The 20,444-nt window shown below is 44.5% G+C and overlaps 1 protein-coding gene across 3 annotated transcripts in view; it reads left to right on the top strand.

The window, feature by feature from the left end:
- Positions 1-20,444, top strand: part of C16H1orf21 (chromosome 16 C1orf21 homolog) — a 165,334-nt gene that overhangs the window by 51,153 nt on the left and 93,737 nt on the right. For all 3 annotated transcript variants that reach the window (XM_038757694.1, XM_038757692.1, XM_038757693.1), the window contains one exon: positions 10,647-10,870. In XM_038757694.1, the coding sequence (XP_038613622.1) occupies positions 10,777-10,870 (94 nt within the window). In that variant the 5' untranslated portion in view covers positions 10,647-10,776. The remainder of the gene's footprint in view (positions 1-10,646; positions 10,871-20,444) is intronic.

A 20,444-nucleotide genomic window follows, 5' to 3' on the forward strand; every position in this document is an offset into this window, starting at 1 on the left:
AACCTGAGGATTCACTAAATTCAAGGCATTTAGAGCAGAAAAAGGCCAGTCACATAATCTTCTCTTCCAAGTCAGTTGTTGAAGAGTAATTGTAGGGATTAGTGATGGAGGAAAGGAATGGACTGACCCTACTAGAGTAGAGAAGAATGCATTACCTTTTGGAGATGTTTGCTTTTTTAGGTCCCCAGTGCTGCATACAATGCACTGGGACTGTAGTTGTCTGTCATCTTAGTTGCTTGGAGGACTTCATCTGTTTCTCAGCTGCTCCCTGCTTCTAAGATAAAAAACCATGTGTGGGTATACATGTATGTATATATCTCCGGTTGTTGTAGGTGACCGTATGTGATCCTACCCATCCTGTCTGAGACTAATGGGGAGGGGAGAGAGGATTGGTTTCTTTCTTTCTTCAGCATCCTTCTCTGTTGGCCTGTTTGCCTGCTACTGCAGTCTGCTCCTCGTCTCCCTGTGCCAGCTGGAAATTCGCCCCTTCCCCTCAAATCTTAATTCCGTACCTCTTTCTTGGCTAAGGAAGCAGCCATTACCAAGCTCAAACTGCTTCTCAGGCCTTTCTTTCACTTTCATTGCACCACTCAGCGCTAAACAGAGGACAAAACACTCTATTTGGTTCAGGCCCCAGGGTACAGGGAGGGTGAATTTATTTGCCATAGGATGATCAGTGATGGAATTTGGGCCAGAGTGCAGACATGGGCTGTTGTCGTATACAGACATGTCACCTGCAGACTGCATTGGGCATATTGTGTACGAAGCTTCAAATGATCTCTTGGCTCCTCCCCCTGAATTGTTCCAATTTATATTGGATAAGTGGAAAGAATGTTGATCTTAATGTGTTCTGCTGCCTTCGGACCGCTTGTGGGAAGCAAGGGCTGAATTAAAGAAAAACCCTGAGGGCTGGTAAAATTTTGAAAGTTGCTTGCTTGGCTGGAGCCCATTCATGTAAATAAAGTTTAGATTTGTGGTGGGGAGGGTGGGAAATTTTTGGTTCAGGCTTTTTTTTTTAAGCTTAATCAAAACTCAGCAAAAATGTGATTTAAAAAAAATCAAAACTAGGAGGAGGTGGGAGTCAGGGAGGAGAAATTGATTTAATTCGAGGCACTCAGGTGGTATGCTGCAAATAATCAGTCAGACTTTTCCAGACTCCCAGGACAACACATTCAGAGAGGTCAATGTAGCAGAAATTTCTATAGAATACAAGATTATAAAATCTTCTTTCCTCAACAGACTCTCTTAGCTCATCTATTTTAATTACCCCTGTAAAGGAGAAATTCCTTAAATCTGCTAGTTAAACCAAGGCAACAACTGCAAATATAGCCATCTTATATATTCACATATGTACATATTTTCTATACATGTAAGCTTGTTGCAGGCAGGGAACATGTCTACAAACTCTGCTACATTGTACTCTCCCAAGTGGTTAGTACAATGCTCTGCATACAATAAGCACTTAATAGTATTTGTTGACCACTTTCTCTGTGCCAAGTGCTCTAATATAGAGTGTGGTAGACAAAATCCTTGCCTTCGAGATGTTGTCAGTCTAGCAGGGGAGACAGTTACTACAATAAATCACAGGTAGGGGGAAACAACAAAGTGTAAAAATATGTATAATTAATAATAATAATTGTATTTGCTAAGCGCTTACTATGTGCCAAGCACTGTTCTAAGTGCCGGAGTAGATACAAGGTAATCAAGTTGTCCCACGTGGGGCTCACAGTGTCAATCCCCATTTTACAGAGGAGGTAACTGAGGCACAGAGAAGTTTAGTGACTTGCCCAAAGTCACACAGCAGATGAGTGGCAGAGTTGGATCAGAACCCACGTCCTCTGACTCCCAAGCCCGTGCTCTTGCCACTAGGCCACGCTGCTTCAGAGAAGCTTCTGAGGGGAATACCCAGGTGTTTAGGGGAATGAGTACCTTGGTGTGTGAGTTGATGCTGAAGGGCTGTAGAAGCAGTAAGGAAAATGAGTTCATCAGGAAGACCTGTTTGGAGGATGTGATTTTTAGAAGGGCTTTGAAGATGGGGAGAGCAGTGGTGTGCAGGAAGAGAGAGTTTCAGGCAGGTGGAAGGGCTTGAGCAAAAGTTCGATAGCGAGGGAGACAAAAGTGAGGGCAGTGTGATCTAGTGAAAAGATCAGGGATAAGAGAGTCAGGAGAGCTGGTTTTGTCCTGTTCTGATATGTTTGTTATCTTGGGCAAGTCACTTACTTAACCTTTCTGGGCCACGTTTCCTACCGGGATAAGGATGTTTGTCATTACTACCTTGCAGGGTGTTGTGGGAATAAAGTGAGAGGATAATCATTCGATCAGGAACTTTTTCAGTCAGTTCTTCGGTCTTCTGTTTTCTGGCATCTCCCTTTGCCGTATACCCTTCTGAACTCCACAGCAATTTTTTTCCAGCGTGCATTTTTCCGTACTAATTCTGAGGAACTGAATATTTTGGTTGGCCTCTTGGGAGGTGCGCTGGGAGGAAATTTAAAATATTGTAAATTTTAAAGTGGCAGGAAAGAGGAGTTGTGGAGCAGAATGCTGGATTTTAGGGTTTTGAGTTTTGTTTTTCATCCCTTAATTTGCACTTTGGTGCCCATCCTAGTTCTCTAGTTCCCTTTATCTCAGGGAACATTGTGAAAGGAGGGAGCGGTCCCTTAATGCCTTTTACTTGCCCTTCCTCTCCAGCTTCTGCCGAGTGTAGTGCTTTAAGTCACGTCTCCCATGTATTGTCCTGGTCACCTGAATGTGAGAATTCCTTTCAGGAGGCCTGTACCGGTTCATTCATTCATTCAGTCATATTTATTGAGCACTTACTGTGTGCAGAGCACTGTACTAAACGCTTGGGAAGTACAAGTTGGCGACATACAGAGAAGGTCCCTACCCAACAATAGGCTCACAGTCTAGAAGAGGGAGACAGACAACAAAACAAAACATGTGGACAGGTGTCAAGTCGTCAGAATAAATAGAATTAAAACTAAATGCACATCATTAACAAAATAAATAGAATAGTAAATATGTACAAGTAAAATAAATACTGTACAAGCACATATACAGGTGGGGAGGGGAAGGAGGTAGGGTGGGGGGGATGAGGAGGAGGTGAGGAAAAAGGGGGCTAAGTCTGGGAAGGCCTCTTGGAGGAGGTGAGCTCTCAGTAGGGCTTTGAAGAGAGGAAGAGAGCTAGCTTGGTGGATGTGTGGAGGGAGGGCATTCCAGGCCAGGGGGAGGACGTGGGCCGGGGGTCGATGGCAAGACAGGTGAGAACGAGGTACAGTGAGGAGGTCAGTGGCAGAGGAGCGGAGGGCGCGGGCTGGGCTATAGAAGGAGAGAAGGTAGGTGAGGTAGGAGGGGGCAAGGTTTCTTGTTGGTACTGGGTAGCCACAAAGAGACACTAATTCATTCAGTCGTATTTACTGAGCGCTTACTGTGTGCAGAGCACTGAACTAAGTACTTGGGAAGTACAAGTCGGCAACAGATAGAGACGGTCCCTACCCCACAACAGGCTCACGGTCTAGAAGGGGGTCTAATCCGGATTGGCATGGACTAGTGGGGAAAGCAGGTGCACCGCCAGAGTCACACCCAGGCAAGAAAAAAACTACTGTAGACCCTCACCATGCACACACATGTACACACGCACGCAGGCGCCAACAGACACCCTACCCTCAATAAGATGACTGAGTAGTATAATGCCTCTTTCTTCCTTGAGTCCAGTAAGATGTTTCTCTTCCTTTTATGATTTCTATGGTTGTGTTTTTCATGAAATGTGGTCTGGTTCTATTAATTTGATGAGGAGGGGCTTAAAAGGGGCTTCCAATCAATCATTTACATCCCTCTAAATACACTTTTTAAAAATGGTGTTTATTAGTGCCTATATGCCTGGCACTGTACTAAGTGCTGGGATAGATACACGCTAATGAAGCTGGACACAGTCCATGTCCCACATGGGGCTTGCAGTATTTATCTGCATTTTACAGATGAGGTTACTGAGGTACAGGGAAGTTAAGTGATTTGCCCCAAGGCCACACAGCAGACACGAGGTGGAGCCGGGATTAGAACCCAGGTCCTTTTGACTCTCAGGCCCATCCTCTATCTACTGGGCCACTCTGCTTCCCTTGGTCTCTGACATAAAAAAAGTCACTCGACCCTGATCTCAATACTGTGAAGCCCATATTATAGTAGATGAGTAGAGCTTAGTGTGATTGCTTGTCACGAGGCTATCATGGGGAATTGGAATCCTGTGAGGTTTCAGAGCTGTGGGTTGAGACCAGGGTTACATTTTATAGGTTAGTGAAGGCCAGAATCTAACACAAAGCAGAGTGACTAGGTTTTAGCCTAATTTATTTTGTTTTATAGCATTTGTTAAGCGCTTACTATGTGCCAGGTAATAATAATAAAATGATGATGGCATTTATTAAGTGCTTACTATGTGCAAAGCACTGTTCTAAGCACTGGGGAGGTTACAAGGTGATCAGATTGTCCCACGGAGGGCTCACAGTCTTAATCCCCATTTTACAGATGAGGCAACTGAGGCACAGAGAAGTTGAGTGACTTGCCCAGTCACACAGCTGACAATTGGCAGAGCTGGGATTTGAACCCATCACCTCTGACTCCAAAGCCCATGCTCTTTCCACTGAGCCACACTGCTTCTCCTAAGGTAATGTTCTAAGCACTGGCGTAGATACAACATAGTCAGGTTGGACACAATCCGTGTCCCACGTGGGGCTCACAGTCTTAATCCCATTTTACAGATGAATCACTGAGGCCCAGAGAAGTGAAGTGACTTGCCCAGGGTCACACAGCAAACAAGTGGCGGAGCCACGACTAAGATCCAGGTCCTTCCGACTCCCAGGCCTGAACTCTTATCTGCTAGACCACACTGCTTCTCATTTGGGTTTTGAATTATATGCAGAGATAGGAAATTTCCAAAGTGTAATGGAACCCCAAAAATATGTTAGCGTGAGAAATCTATCCTGATTTGCTTAGTTCAGATCCTAAAATTGGGGGCATCTTAATTGATTGCTACTGTACGCTTACCTCGGGGGAGTTTTATAGGCCTGACCTCACATCATCTGGGCAAGTTCCGTAGTCGGTGTAACCCTCGTCTTCCTGGCCTGTGATCCTTTTCTGCCTACAGCCTTCTAATTAATCAGCAGTGGTCCTACTGATCAGATGGGCCCGTTACTCGATTACCTAGGGCTTTAGACAGAGTGGTCGCTCTCATAATTTTATTTGTTCTGATGACTTGACAACTGTCCACATGTTTTGTTTTGTTGTCTGTTTCCCCCTTCTAGACTGTGAGCCCGTTGTTGGGTAGGGACCGTCTCTATATGTAGCCAACTTGTACTTCCCAAGCGCTTAGTACCACTGTACTAAGTACTGTGTGCTCTGCACACAGTAAGCGCTCAATAAATGCAATTGAATGAATGAATGAATGAATAATTTTCCCTTGATAGTTGATTTGCTAGGCCGAAAAGTGAGTTCTCTGCTACTTTTCGCCCCTTATTCAATCAATCAATCAATCAATTGTATTTATTGAGCACTTACTGTGTGCAGAGCACTGTACTTAGTGCTTGGGCACTGTACTAAGCCACTCCACAGGCTTCCAGGGGTCTTGGGAAAGGGCCTTGTGATGGGCTTCCCACTGGTGACTGGTTCAGTGCCAGCTATAGCAGCGTCCAGCCCAGCCTTTCCCTGAGGGGCAGCTTATCCAGGTGATACAAGTAATAGCATCTGGCACGAATAATAGCCTGTCAGCATTTCTCACAGGGTGGGACTTTGGGCCTAGAGAGCCTCAGTCAGTCAATTATTTATTGAGCACTTGCGGTGTGCAGAGCACTGTACTAAGCGTTTGGGAGAGTAGGCCGGCTTTTTCCAATCTCAGCCCTGTGCCGAATCGGAAGGGCTCGGCGCCAAGCTGGAAGCGGCCTCCCAGAATGTGTTTCTGGCCTCTTTCAGATAGGCGCGAAGCTATCTGCCATATGTTCCACAGCCTAAAAAAGGGTCTTTTCGGGGGCAGGAAGGAACTTCCTGTAATAGAAGTGGAAATCACAGAAGGTAAATATTAGCCAGGAAATGAGGGGCCAGTGTGGAACCCATTAGATCTGCTAATCTGCCCTGGCTTATGTAAAGGTTGCTTCCTTCCATTATCTCTTAGGGTTAATACCACTCTGCTCCTAAACAACTCAAGCAACGGTGGTTCCATCATTTTCTGGGGACAAGGTTAGTCCTTAGCCTGAGTTGGAAAGTTTTCTTGAACCTTTCCCACTTGGAGTTCTCAACTCCCCCACTCTTTTTCCGCTTTTGATTTCCGAGCCTTTCGCAGGCATCACGCTTCAAGCATTTCTGAGAATCATACTTTCACCTTTGTGGTAATCAAACTCCATTTAAATGTAGCTTTTCTTGTGGTAGAAAATATCAGTAGGTTAAAAGAGAAGTGGGATAAATCCATGGATGCACATTCAGTGAGTTCTTTTAGACTGTGAGCCCAGTGTTGGGTAGGGACTGTCTCTATATGTTGCCAGCGTGTACTTCCCAAGGGCTTAGTACAATACTCTGCACACAGTAAGCGCTCAATAAATACGATTGATGATTCAGTGTGCCCCAATCTCGTCTGTCTCACCACCGACCTCTCACCCACATTCTGGGCCTGGGACACCCTCTCTTCTCATATCTAACAGACAATTACTCTCCCCACCTTCAAAGTCTACTGATGCCATGTCTCCTATTCACCTCTCCTCAGCCCAACAGCACTTAATGTTCATGTCTGTAATTTATTTACATTAATGTCTGTCTCCCCTTCTAGACTGTAAGCTCACTGTGGGCAGGGAATGTGTCTACCACCTCTGTTATATTGCTATTGTTGTACTCTCCTGAGCTCTTCTTACAGTGGTCTACACACAGTAAGAGCTCAGTAAATACAATTGATTTATTGACTGGTTGATAATAGATTACTAGAAGGACTGAGTGTGTTATCTTTCATATTTGAAAAGAGTAACGCTGAATATCACCTATGTGCCTATACATTGAAAAGATCAATGCGGAACCCACTATCCCGGCTGCATTGTGCACCCAAGGAGGCTGTCTCTCGTGCTGTCATGCTTAATGTTTGCAGCACCCAGCTTTGTTTTCTCTCTCGCCTCCTTGTCTCTTGATCTTAAGAAACTCTTCCTCAAAAAGAGTGATGCTTTTCTTGGTTTTCGAATACCCTGCTGGTCTGTTCTCAGCAACTGACTCCCAGCTTTTCAGATGTGCTGCTTAATTGTCCAAGGCTTTGCTTTTAAGTGGCATTAAAATGTTTCTTCTCCCCTCCTTGCTTTGTTACCCATTTTTTTTCCCAAAACAACTACTGCTGTTTGAGTATCCTGCTGTCACTAATTCTCTTTACAAGTCCCATCCACTCTAGTTGTATTAAGGTGTACATAATTTTGATACTAGAAGACCGACTACTTTCCAGAACTTCATTGTTCATGGTTTTGAGGGAGAGAGTAGTATTTATTGTGTGGTTACTTTGTGTGACTGTACTAAGCTCATGGGAGAGCACAGTAGAGTTAGCAAACATGATCTTTGCCCATGAGAAGCTAAAATACTTGGTCACCAGAAGAAGCTTTGAGGATCAGAGTGGTGGCAATCTATGATTACAACCATTTGGTTAGAGTTGTTAGGTAGTGCATCCCTAAAGATTAGGATGGATGTCGAGGGCCACACATTCTTACTGCATCGGTGGCTAACAGTGATGCATTAGCTAGTAGTAATAGCATCCTGTAGTGCCATGGATTAATTGAGAAAACCTGAGTATCAGGCAATCAATCAATGGTATATATTGAGTGCTTTTTTGTGTGCAGAGCACTGTACTGAGCACTTGGGAGAGTACAGTATAACAGAGTTGGTAGACACTTTCCCTGTCCACAACAAGCTTACAGTCTAAAGCCCTAATTCTATAGCAAATAATTTAACTTCTGATCTTCCAGGCTCAAACTAAAGAGAACCTCTGCCCCTGTACCTCACTTTAAGTGGGCCTGATGAATGTGAAAGTTAGTCTTGAAAGGCAGTTTGTGCTATTTTTATTTTTTCTAGTAAACAATATTGAGTGGCATTGGCTTAGTGTCCTTTTGTGTTACATTGGGTAGTGTAATCCGTAGAGCTTCGTTGGGATATTTGGGTGAGGCCATGAAAACTTCTTCATAGAAGGGCTGGGAAATCACAGCTTCTGAGCTGGGATAACTAAGTACCAACAGGAACATGCTGCGTGGACTTTCTCTAAAACCAGAGGACTAGCGAGACTTATGCATGTGGTCAAGTGGCATCACCAAGATCACATCAATAAAAGTGACTCAGGGATTAAAACACTGTGCAGCAGAGCAAGAAATGCCTCGATGGGAGCCCCATCAGGGCTAAGATCATGTCTTTTATTGTACCATCTCAAGTGCGTAGTATAATCCTCTGTGTTTGGTAGGTGCTCAGTACCTCTGAAAGAGTGAAACATCAACATTTCATTCCTCATAATAGGAGGCCTACAAAAAACCTGTGACAAATGCCCAGCGAAGGTGAGCGAGGGTTATTCATATCACCACTGAAAGAAGGATTTTAAATTTATTTTTAAAGATGTGACTTAGCCCTGAAGACACTATGATAGGAATCCTTAAGAGTGCAGTTGGTTGCCGCCTCATCATAGACAAAGAAAGAGTTTTCCAGGATGGCCCCACTGCAGCGAACATATCCAAGGTGGTGGACCTGTCCGACACAAATCAGCCAAAATGTGAGGGCCTGGCCTCATCACCCAGTCTGGAGAAGTCACTACTACAGGCAAAGCCGTGAAAAATGGCAGCACCCCCAAGTCTAACTGGTATTTGTGCAGAAATCTCCAGGCAAGAGAGGGAACTTCAGAGACTCCACCCCGAACACCATCTTCAAGAAGAAAGAGGAGCGGACCCTGGAGCCGTCTGCCTACTTTCAGTCACCGGAACGATCCTAGCCAGAATACTTCTGAACGAGCTCATGAAGGACTTTAACCAAACACTACCTGAATCGCGATGTGACTTCGTGCCAGAGAGAGAAGTGTAGGGGACAGTACCAAAGCCTTTCCATTTTTTTTCGTGGACCCTATAATCATATTTGCCCCTCCCGTCCCCCCCACCACCAATGGGACAGTGTCCGTTGCTAAGCACGTCGGGATACCGAAAAAGTGGACTGAAAACTGATCGGCTTTGGAACTGGCAGGTGCCTTGGCAATACTTATGGGTACATGGTGTGGAATAGAATAGGGGTCACTGCTAGGTCGCTTGGGCACCGGTATACAGGATGAGGTCTCACCGTCTGTAGTGTCACCTTTAAATATAGTGGGCTGATCTATAAATAGGGTAGCTAAGTGACAAAACGGTTTATATCTTTGCATTTGTGGTCACAGAACCTTTAATTGACGGCATTTGGGCCATGTCCACCGTGGGGTTTGTATGTGGTCTTTTTCTTTTTTTCTTTCTTCCTTTCATATGTTTTCTAGTGATAGATGTTGGCTTGCAAGAATGCCTTCATTCCCTAAAGGCTTCCAGAAAAAGTATTTTTGACAGATGAACTGTTGTGAAAAGCAAAAAAGGAATCCTGGAAAACAGTTTTTATTGTTCTTGCTATGTTCCAGACACATAGAAAAATGTGCCAGTCAATCAATCAATGTTTTTTATTGAGCACTTTGTGCAGAGCACTGTACTAGGAGCTTGGGGAAGTACAGTACAATAGAATTGGTAGATACAATCCCTGCCCACAAGAAACTTACAGTCTGCAGGGAGAAACGGTAAAATAAAATAGGGGGAGATGGGGAAATAGTAAATATTTGTGTTTTGTGGAAGGTTAGTCTCTGCCGTAGATAATAATAATAACAATAATAATAATAATGTTGGTATTCGTTAAGCGCTTACTATGTGCCAAGCACTGTTCTAAGCGCTACGGTAAATAAAAGGTAATCAGGTTGTCCCATGTGGGGCTCACAGTATTAATCCCCATTTTACAGATGAAGGAACTGAAGCACAGAGAAGTTAAGTGACTTGTCCAAGGTCACACAGCTGACATGTGAGGGAGCCGGGATCAGAACCCACTAAGCCACGCTGCTTCTTAGAGATTTTGAGGTTGTATTGGTTTCTGTCATCAGCTGCCCTCTGCTACTGCATGGTGGTCAGTCACATCACAGACCCTGAGCTAACAATTTCCAAGGTGCATTTGGGGTACATACTGAGAAGCAGTGTGGCCTAGTGGAAAGAATATGGGCTTGGGAGTTGGAGGTCCTGGGTTCCAATTCCGGTTCCACCACTTGTCTGCTGTGTGACCTTGGGAAAGTCATATCACTTATCTGGGCCTCAGTGACCTCATTTGTAAAAGGGGGATTAAGACTGTGAACCCAATGTGGGACATGAGCTGTGTCCAACTCTGATTGTCTTGTATCTGCCCTAAAGCTAAGGATAGTGCCTGGCACATAGTAAGCACCTAACTACCATTAAAAAAATATAGATCCTTCTAATGGAGACTATTAGCTCATTATGGGCAGGGAATGTTTCTGCTAATTCTGTTGTACTCTCCCAAGTGCTTAAAACAGTGCTCTACACATAGTAAGCGCTCAATAAATACCATTAATTAATTAATTGATCTTTTTATTTTTGCAGGCCAAGACATCGTGAACTGCGGAGCAGAAAGTTGGGGTTTGGATTTTTAATTTTTTTTTTAAAAAAGATGTACCCGTGCCTGTAGAGATGATTTACAGTTGGGTCACACTGGAGCTGACTGAATGAAACTATGGGCTGTGCCTCAGGCAAACATGTTTCCACTGTTCAAAACGAAGAGGAAGCCCAGAAAGGAAAAAACTACCAGAATGGAGACGTATTTGGCGGTGAGTATCACGGGGTTTTACTCCAACCTCGCTGTCTCGGGGGTAGGAGGGGTGGGGTCGGGGAAAGAGGTGGGAGACAAGCAGAACTGCTGCCCCTTTGATGGCCTGAAGAATGAAGGCGGTAATGAGGAGGCAAGGGTCTTGGTGGCTTTAACGATGTTAAAATTGGGCTGTAACTTTTAGGGAGAAGTCCAAGAGTGGAATCAGGATGGTGAGGGCAATTTTTGTCATGGAAAAGAAAGAGGGGTATTTGAGCTGGTAGGGCTATGCAGGGAATGAACGTATCAGATGGGTGCTTGATTATGAGTCAGACAGTCCCATAGTCGTTAGCCTGGTTGCATTGCATTTATACATTTACAATGCCAAGTTTTTTGTTTCATGGGGGGCAGTTATTCACTGGGACTGTGGCAATTATTTGAATGCAAGGATGCTCCATTTTTCTTACAGGGCTGTTGCCGTTGAAGTGAGAAAGGCATTTGCAGTAGAGTGCCTCAACTGTTTTTAAATTGGCCCTGTGGTCTAGTGGATAGAGCATGGACCTTAGAGTCAAAAGAACCTTGGTTCTAATACTGGCTCCACCACTTGTCTGCTGTGTGACTTCACTTCTCTGGGCCTCAGTTACCTCAGTTGTGAATGGGGGTTGAGACTGTAATTGCCATGTGGACTTGGACCATGTCCAGTCTATCTTGCAATTACCCCAGCGTTTAGAACGGAGCCTGGCACATTTATTAAGAAGTGCTTAATAAATACTATTTAAAAAAATTGCCTCCAGTGGCAGCAGCTACCAGTAAAGCATGGATAATAATAATAATGATGGTATTTAAGTGCTTACTATGTGCCAAGCACTGTTTTAAGCGCTGGGATAGATACAAGGTAACCAGGTTGTCCCACATGGGGCTCACAATCTTAATCCCCATTTTACAGATGAGGTAACTGAGGCATAGAGAAGTCAAGTGGCTTGCTCAAGGTCACACAGCAGACAAATGACAGAGCTGGAGAAGCAGCATGGCTCAGTGGAAAGAACCCGGGCTTTGGACTCAGAGGTCATGGGTTCATATCCCAGCTCCACCAATTGTCAGATGTGTGATTTTGGCTAAGTCACTTAACTTCTCTGTGCCTCAGTTTCCTCAACTGTAAAATGGGGATGAGGACTGTGAGCCCCCGTGGGACAACCTGACAAATTGTAGCCTCCCCAGCGCTTAGAACAGTGCTTTGCATATAGTAGGTGTTTAATAAATGCCATTTTTATTATTATCATTATTATTAGAGCTGGGATTAGAATCCACATCCTCTGATTCCCAAGCCCATGCTCTTTCCACTAAGCCACGCTGCTTCTCGTTGCATAAAATGCATCTTAGAACGGAGATTTCTTCTCTGCATAGCCGTGCCTTTAATGTTAGTCTAAAAAATCTTTAAAAGATTGATTTTTTAAAAAATTCAACAATTGTATGCTAACTTGTTAATATGAACCGGTAGTACCATCCTCGCAGAAAGAGAAAGCCCCGATTTAAATGGCGAGACCATTCCGGTAATTCATTTGGAATAAGGATCGACTGTTTTCCTAAGGTGCATTGTGGTAAACAAAACGTAGGCTTAACTTTTGGCCCCTAGAGAGAGATTCCCTCTGTGCTGATTGCATCAGAAAGTCAAAGGCATTTCCTACCATTTGGGACTGGCAGCCATTAGCGGCCATTATCTTTGTGTGTCAGGGCTTTGGAAGCTGTTTTTAGGATGACAGAGCCAGGGCTAGAGTTACGCGGGGCCTGAACTGGGTGTTATCACAGGTCCCTTCTCACCAAGAAGCTAGTGAGCTTGGGAGAGAGCGGTTTCTATTGGTCAATCACTAGTATTCATTGAGTGCTTACTCTGTGCAGCCAGGGTATCTGTCTGTTGAGGTTCAAGCCTGGAAATGGCGATGGCCAAAGGGCCCATGCCTGCAGAATGGCCAAGTGGGTGGGTTTCCCGTAGAGGAAATCTTGATTTAGGAGATGGAGAATTCAGGAAATTCTAGTTTCCGGAATGACCCAGCGGGAGTCGGTGAACAAGATGATGAAGACTGTGAGCCCACTGTTGGGTAGGGACTGTCTCTATATGTTGCCAACTTGTACTTCCCAAGTGCTAAGTACAGTGCTGTGCACACAGTAAGCGCTCAGTAAATACGATTGATTGATTGAAAATGTACCTGGACCAGGGAAAGAGAGAATGCTGTCCTTGAACTACCAAGAATCACGACAAAACTCATGCTTAGAGAAGAGGCGGTTGGGGGTTTCCCCTGCTTGTTTTTCGAAGACGCAACCCAGTCGCTGCTGCCAGACACCACTGGCGGTATTTGTACCCACCTGTTGCCTTCATGCTCAAACACAAGGAAAGGTCAGCATTGGTGGAATGCCATCTCTGGAGGAGAGTTACCTGATTGGGTAGCGCTGTAAGATAAAGTGACTTCAGGAGCCCCCTGGGATCGATCCCTTATAGAAGGAAGATAAGGGGAGACATGGTTATGATGGACAAGTCCTCTGCCTCTTCCCTTTAGCTTGCGAAAGGGCTTGGGAGTCCCAGTGAAGCTATTGCCACTCCCAAGTTGGCAGAAAGGAGCAGGAAGATCAATTCAGAGTTGACTCCATAGGAATGAAGGAAGCAGCTCTCTTTTCCCTATTCAGAGTCCTGGTCCTATTATTTATGATTGTGGTGGTAGTTAAGCCTTTTCTGTGCCAAGCACACTGTATAAAGTGCTGGATAAAATACAGTTACTATCTCACATGGGGCTCACAGCCTAAGTGGGAGGGAGAAGAGTTATTTAATCCCCATTTTAAAGATGAGGAAATTGAGGCCCAGAGGAGAAAAGTGACTTGCCCAAGGCTATCCAGCAGGCTAATGGAGGAGCCTGACTCCCGGGCTCAACGTTCTTCCCACGAGGCCACCTGGCAACTTGCATGGAATCTGATAAAGAGGCAGCATGGCCTAACAGAAAGTGAACGAGACTGGGAAATCAGGACGCTGTATCTAATCCTGGCTCTGTCACTGGCCTGCTGTAGGACTTGGGCGAATCATTTAATTTCTTTGTGCCTTGGGTTCCTAATCTGTAAATTGGGAATAAAATACTTGTTCTCCCACCCTGTTTCTGATCTGATTATCTTTAGTCTACCCCAGCCCTTAGCCCAGTGCTTTGGCCCGTACTGAATGTTTAAAACATATTTTTATTATTATAGCAATAAAAATTAATAACAATGTTCTGGAAATTTGGACAAATGATGGAGTAATTTTCATCCCACCTTCAACCCACAGCACTTAAGCACATATCTGTAATTTATTTTGTCTTCCTCCCACTCCAGACTGTAACCTCCTTGTGGGCAGGGAATGTATCTGCCAACTCTTGTATTGTTCTCTCCCAAGTGTATAGTACAGTGCTCTGCACACAGTAAACACTCTAGTAAGTATCATTTGATTGATTGAATGACTGCTACCACTAGGCAATTTTGGGTCAAAATACTAAAATAATAATATTAAGTGCTTACTATATACTAAGCATCAGGATAGATATGAGGTTATCAGATCAGACACAGCTCCTGTCGCAATCAATCACAGTCAGTCCCAAAGGCAGTCTGACAGTCCCTCTAATCCCCATTTTATAGACAAGGAAACATGACTCTGGGCCTGAAGTCATGAGAAGTAGCATGGCTCAGTGGAAAGAGCCCGGGCTTGGGAGTCAGAGGTCATGGGTTCAAATCCCGGCTCTGCCAATTGTCAGCTGTGTGACTTTGGGCAAGTCACTTAACTTCTCTGTGCCTCAGTTACCTCCTCTGTAAAATGGGGATGAAGACTGTGAGCCCCCCGATCACCTTGTAACCTCCCTAGAGCTCAGAACAGTGTTTTGCACATAGTAAGTGCTTAATAAATGCCATTATTATCATTATTATCATTATTATTATGAAGTGACTTACCCAAGGTATCACAGCTGGCCAGAGGCAGAGCTGGTAGTAGAGCCAGGGTCCTCTGATTCCCCAGTCCCGTACTCTTTCCATTAGGCCACTCTGCCTCCTGAGAGGGACTTGATGCTGCTGCATTCATCATCTGGACTGATAGAACCCCCCTCCCGCCTCAGTCCACGTTGTCAAGCTTCCTAAGCAAAGCTGCAGCCAGTCCTTGTCCGGAGAGCCAGGGGTCTAGACTCCATTGGCCTGGGTGATGGGGTGGGCAGAGAGTGGGGAAGGGTGGCGGAGAGGAGACGAGCGACTTTTGGTGAATTTGAAGGTGCTTTTCATTCCTTGGAGAAAATCCAGGAGCAGCAACTTTTTAAAAACACCACCACCAACCAAAAGCCCCAGCTGTCCTTTCCCGCTGTATTCACCGAGCATAGTGCTACCTGGGATAGTGGTAAGGGCCATTCCTCTTAAAGGATAAATTATTAGGGAATCAGAGTGGCCTAGTGGATAGAGCACAGCTCTGGGATTCAGAAGGACCTGAGTTCTAATGCTGGCTCTGCCACATATCTGCTGTGGGACCTTGGGCCAATCACTTCACTTCTTTGAGCATCATTTCCCTCATCTGTAAAACAAGGATTAAGACTGTGAGCCCCATGTGTCCAAATTGATTAGCTTGTGTCCACCCCATCACTTAGAATGGTGCCTGGCACATTGTAAACGCATAACAAATACCACTAAAACAAAAATGAGCTTCACCTAGTTAATGTTTTCTCATTCCCTTTCTGTTTTTCCTTATCTCCATTTTTCTCTGTGGATGATGATTTTGACATTCTCCTCAGGCCCTATATTACTCTGTCACTCTTTCTAGTTGGCCCATGTGTGTAGGTGCCCATTTATGCTTACATTCATTCATTCAATCGTATTTATTGAGCGCTTACTGTGTGCAGAGCACTGTACTAAGTGCTTGGGAAGTACAAGTTGGCAACATATAGAGCCGGTCCCTACCCAACAGTGGGCTCACAGTCTTACATATTTGTGTCCATGCCACCAGGTGAATGTCTTTGTCATGTGTGTGACCCAACTCTAAGCTTCTGTTTTTGTGTCTGCCGCTGGTGGTAAATGCGTTTCTGGGTGACTGCACAGTCTGTATATGTGATGGAGGTGAGAGGAGATTGAGGATGTGGGGAGCAGGGTCCTTATACAGGAGAGGGGGATGTGTGGGGAAAGTATGGCTTCGCACATAGTAAGCGCTTAACAAATGCCATCATTATTATTATTATGGGTTTGGGAATGTAAATGTGTGTAGAGTGCACATCTGTGAGTGAGAGGGAGGAGGTTGCATAAATGGGTATGTGTGTGTGGCTGTGTTTGTGGTTTTGTGCTTGAGAAAAAAGAATACTTATGTTTGTGGGAATATTAGTGTGAGGTGAGTATTACGTTTGTAGCTATGTGCAGCTTTTTGGTTGGGGAGGGAGGAAGGGATGAGTTAATTTGTGAGTGTGTGGCTTAGATTCTTGCCAGCCCCATTTCTGACATTGGCAGAAACCAGCACAGAAACACGACCCTAGATTTCTTTGAGTGGCTGCACCTTTCATCCTTGTCTCCCTTGCACCTCCCCCAGGAGGGCCCGGGACAGCAGCATGTGGGGCTGAGCACCTGGGTTCAGTCTCCAAGGCATGGAACGCTCCTCCCCGATCACTCTCGAGCTCGTCAGTGCCCCCTGCTCCAACAGGAACGTGGGGGAAATGGGTAGCCTCGGGGCCTTGAGTGGGGTGGAGAATCCCACAGCATTTCTACCTGGGAGGAGTGGAGGGACACAGCTTCGTTTATGGAACTGTGGTCCCCTCCAGAAGGTAGAGAATCGGTTACCAGACTGAAATATCAGCCTGTGGCTTAGCTTTCTCGCAGGGAGCATCTGAGTGTCTGTTGTCTGTTAGGCTGGTGGCAGGAATGACCATTCTTTGTTCGTGCCTTCCTTTCTCTCCCCCGGGTACATCCTCCCACCACTCTTCACCAAACCACATGCCTCCCCTCCTTCACATCCTTTCTAACATGTCACTGCCACGGGGAGGCCCTCCCTGATTAATCCCCCCACCTTTACCATCAATCAGTCAAGCATATTTATTGAGTGTTTACTACGTGCAGAGCACTGTACTAAGGGCTCAGGAGGGTACAGTATAGTATAGTTGGTAGACCTTTCCAGCCATGCCTACTCCTCAGCACTGGTGTGAATGTACTTGGTCTCCTGTTTTTACTGCTTATACCTATTCTTCCTCTTACCTACTGTTACTGTCATTCTGTTTCCTTTCCATCTATATTATGATGTAAGCTTCTTTGGGGTAACAGTTGCATTTTAATATTCTTCTGGGTAATATCCTAAATTTTCTGAACATTTATTTTTCTGAAGTACTTCCTCATTACTACTACTAGTAATATCGGTGGCATTTGTTAAGCATCTACTATGTGCCAAGCACTGTAATAAATGCTGGGGTAGAGGTAATACAATCAGTCCCTGTCCCACGTGGGGCTTGCAGTCTCAGAGGGAGGGAGATCTGGATTGCATTTCCTGTCTTACTGATGAGAAAACTGAGGCACAGAGTGATTTGCCCAAGATCACACAGAAGGCAAGTGGCAGAGCTTACTCCCAGATCTGTGCTTTTTCCATTAGACTACCCTGCTTCTAAGCTCATTGTGGGCAGGGAATGTGTCTGCTTATTGTTGTATTATAGTTTCCCAAGCGTTTAGTACAGTAAGAATTCTTAGTACAGTAAGAGCTCAATAAATAGGGTTGAATGAATGAACTCCTTTGTCCTCTCAGCATTCCCACAAAGTAGAGAAACTCAGGTGTGATTTTCCCTGTTCTTCAGATGAGGAAACAAAAGCACAGAGAGGTTGTGATTGGTCTGAGATCACCCAGTAGAGAAGTGGCAGAGCTGGGACTAGAATCCAACTCCTCTGATTCCTAGATCCAGGCCGTTTTCACTAAACCAGGTCACCTCCCAGATACCTAAGTGTGTTGTGGGCAGGAAATGTGCCTACCAAATCTGTTGCATTGTGTTCTCCCAAGTGCTTAGTACAGTGCTCTGCACACAGTAAATGCTCAATAAATACCATTGATTGATTGATACTTCATTACATCTCTACACACAGTAGGCCTTCAAATAAGGTTCAGTTGTGTTTTTTTTAAAGGAATTTAGGTACAATTAAAAAGGGACACTTATTGCAGAGTAAGCTGTGTTGCATATGGAATTTACTAGATTAAGCTCCTTGAGGGCAGGGATTGTGTGTACCAGCTCTATTGTCTCTAATTGTATTGTACTCACCCAAATGCTTAGTACAGTGCTCTGCACACAGTAAGCACTCTGCACTTAGCATAAATACCATTGATTGGAATAGCTGAAAAGTTTGTTTTGAAGCAGCACCAATATGCAGGTCTATGGGTTCTCAAGTTTAAATGATCAGTACCTTTTCAAATGTTATAGTTTGGTTTCCCAAGTATGGGGGAGAAAAAAGAAAATAGTAAATGCATTGCAGTCACATGTAAGTCTCTCAGATCAAAGTCTCGTAGCAAAATAATTCTGCATTAATTTGATTTTTAAAGTGATTCTGTTCCCATGGATTATTTTTTTTCCTGACTTGACTTAGACCAGCTTCTGTTGTCTATAATGTGATTTTTAAAAAATTAAGTTAACAGACCAATCAAAGCAGATGTTCCAGGAAAGATGAATGTAATTTGATTATGCCTTGTTTATCTCCAATGACTTTAAAAATCCCCCCTACTTGGGATAATAACAGTAAATCTGCTTTGTATTCAACATTTAATTTCAAAGTTTATGGTCCATGCCATGTAAAGTATTTAATATAACATTTTCTTCTTTTTCAGGTATAATGTCAAATAACATTAGCCAGAATCTTATCCCATTTTCTGATAGCCAGATATTTTAAAAACTCACTTTTTATGAGCATGAGCAGAGTATAATCAACTAGAAAAATATTTTGAGCCTTCATCAAATAAGGCAGATAGTCCCTATGAAAAAAATCAGTGGTATTTATTGAGTGCTCACTATGTGCAGGCCACTGTAATAAGTGCTTGGGAGAGTACAGTGCAATAGAATCAGTAGACAGGTTCCCTGCCAACAAGGAGAAGCAGCCTGGACTAGTGGATAGAGCACGGGCCTGGAAGTGAGAAGGACCTGTGTTCTAATCCTGCCTCTGTCATTCGTCTGCTGGGTAACCTTGGGCAAGTCACTTGAGTTCTCCGTGCCTGTTATCTCATTTACAAAATGGGGATTAACACAGTGAGCCCCATGTGGGACACGGACTTTGTCCAACTAGATTATTTTGTATGTATCCCAGCACTTAGTTCAGAGCCTAGAACATAATAAGTGCTTAACAAATACCATTAAAAAAAACAAAACATAAAAGCATACAGTCTAAGGGGGAAACACATTAAATTACAGAAGGCTGTGTCCATAACTGCTGTGGGGTGGGGTGACAGTCAAAGTGTTTAAGGTGTACAGACCCAAGTGCAGAAGGAAGGGCAGATAGGGAAAGTGAAAGCGTAAAAGGTTGGGGAAGTCCTCCTGGAGGAGATATGATTTTAGTAGGTCCTTGAAGATGGGGAGAGTGGTGGTTGTCACATATGAATTGGGAGGTTATTCCAGGACAGAAGTAAGATGGGGAAAGGGTCAGCGGTGAGAAAGACAAGTACGAGCTGCAGTGAGGAGGTTGGCCTTAGAGGAGCAACGTGTGAGGGTTGGATTGTAGTAGGAAATCAATGAGGTAGGATAGGAGGGGAATTGCCAATTGAATGCTGTAGAAGAAGGCACTTAGAGAAGCAGCGTGGCTTAGTTGATAGAGCATGGGCCTGGGAATCAGAAGGACCTGGTTTCTAGTCCCGGCTCCACCACTTGTCTGCTGTGTGACCTTGGACAAGTCACTTCATTTCTCTGGGCCTCAGTTGCCGCATCTGTGAAATGGGAATTAAGACCCTGAGCCCGCTTAGTACAGTGCTCTGCACACAGTAAGTGCTCCATAAATACGATTGAATGAATGAATGGGATAGGGACTGTGTCCAACTTAATTAACTTTTATCTACCCCAGTGCTTAGAAGTTAACAAGGACCATCATCATCATCATCATTATTATTATATTGTTATTATTATAGCTGATGGTAAGGAGTTTATGTATGTTGTGGAGATGAATGGGCAACCAATCGAGGCTTTGTAGGAGTGGGGAAATGTGGTCTGAGCAGTTTTTAAGAAAAATGATCTGGGCAGCAGAGTGGAGTACAGACTGTAGAGGGAGGAGACAAGAGGCAGGGAGGTCACCAAGAAGGCTGATGCCTTTGTCATGGTGGGACTTGGCTACCCATATGCACAGGCAATGACAAACATAAAATTCCCCAGTGATTTCCCCCAGTTACCGCAGCCATTCTGAAGAGGAGTCCTTTTTGATAGGCCCTAAGTACTCTCCCTCCAAGAGATGTGAGCATTGTCAGGTAAGCATGGGGGTGAGCAGGAGCAGGACTGTAGCTGACATCCTCCCTGCTTCCATCTCCTCTCTGTAGCTCCTCACTGGTTACACTTGGAGTTCTCTGATACCACAGATTAGTGTCGATGCTTAATCGTGTTCTGGAAGGAACCCTCTCCGCA

The sequence above is a fragment of the Tachyglossus aculeatus genome, chromosome 16 (genome assembly GCF_015852505.1).
Source record: "Tachyglossus aculeatus isolate mTacAcu1 chromosome 16, mTacAcu1.pri, whole genome shotgun sequence".
NCBI classification, from domain to species: Eukaryota; Metazoa; Chordata; class Mammalia; order Monotremata; family Tachyglossidae; genus Tachyglossus; species Tachyglossus aculeatus.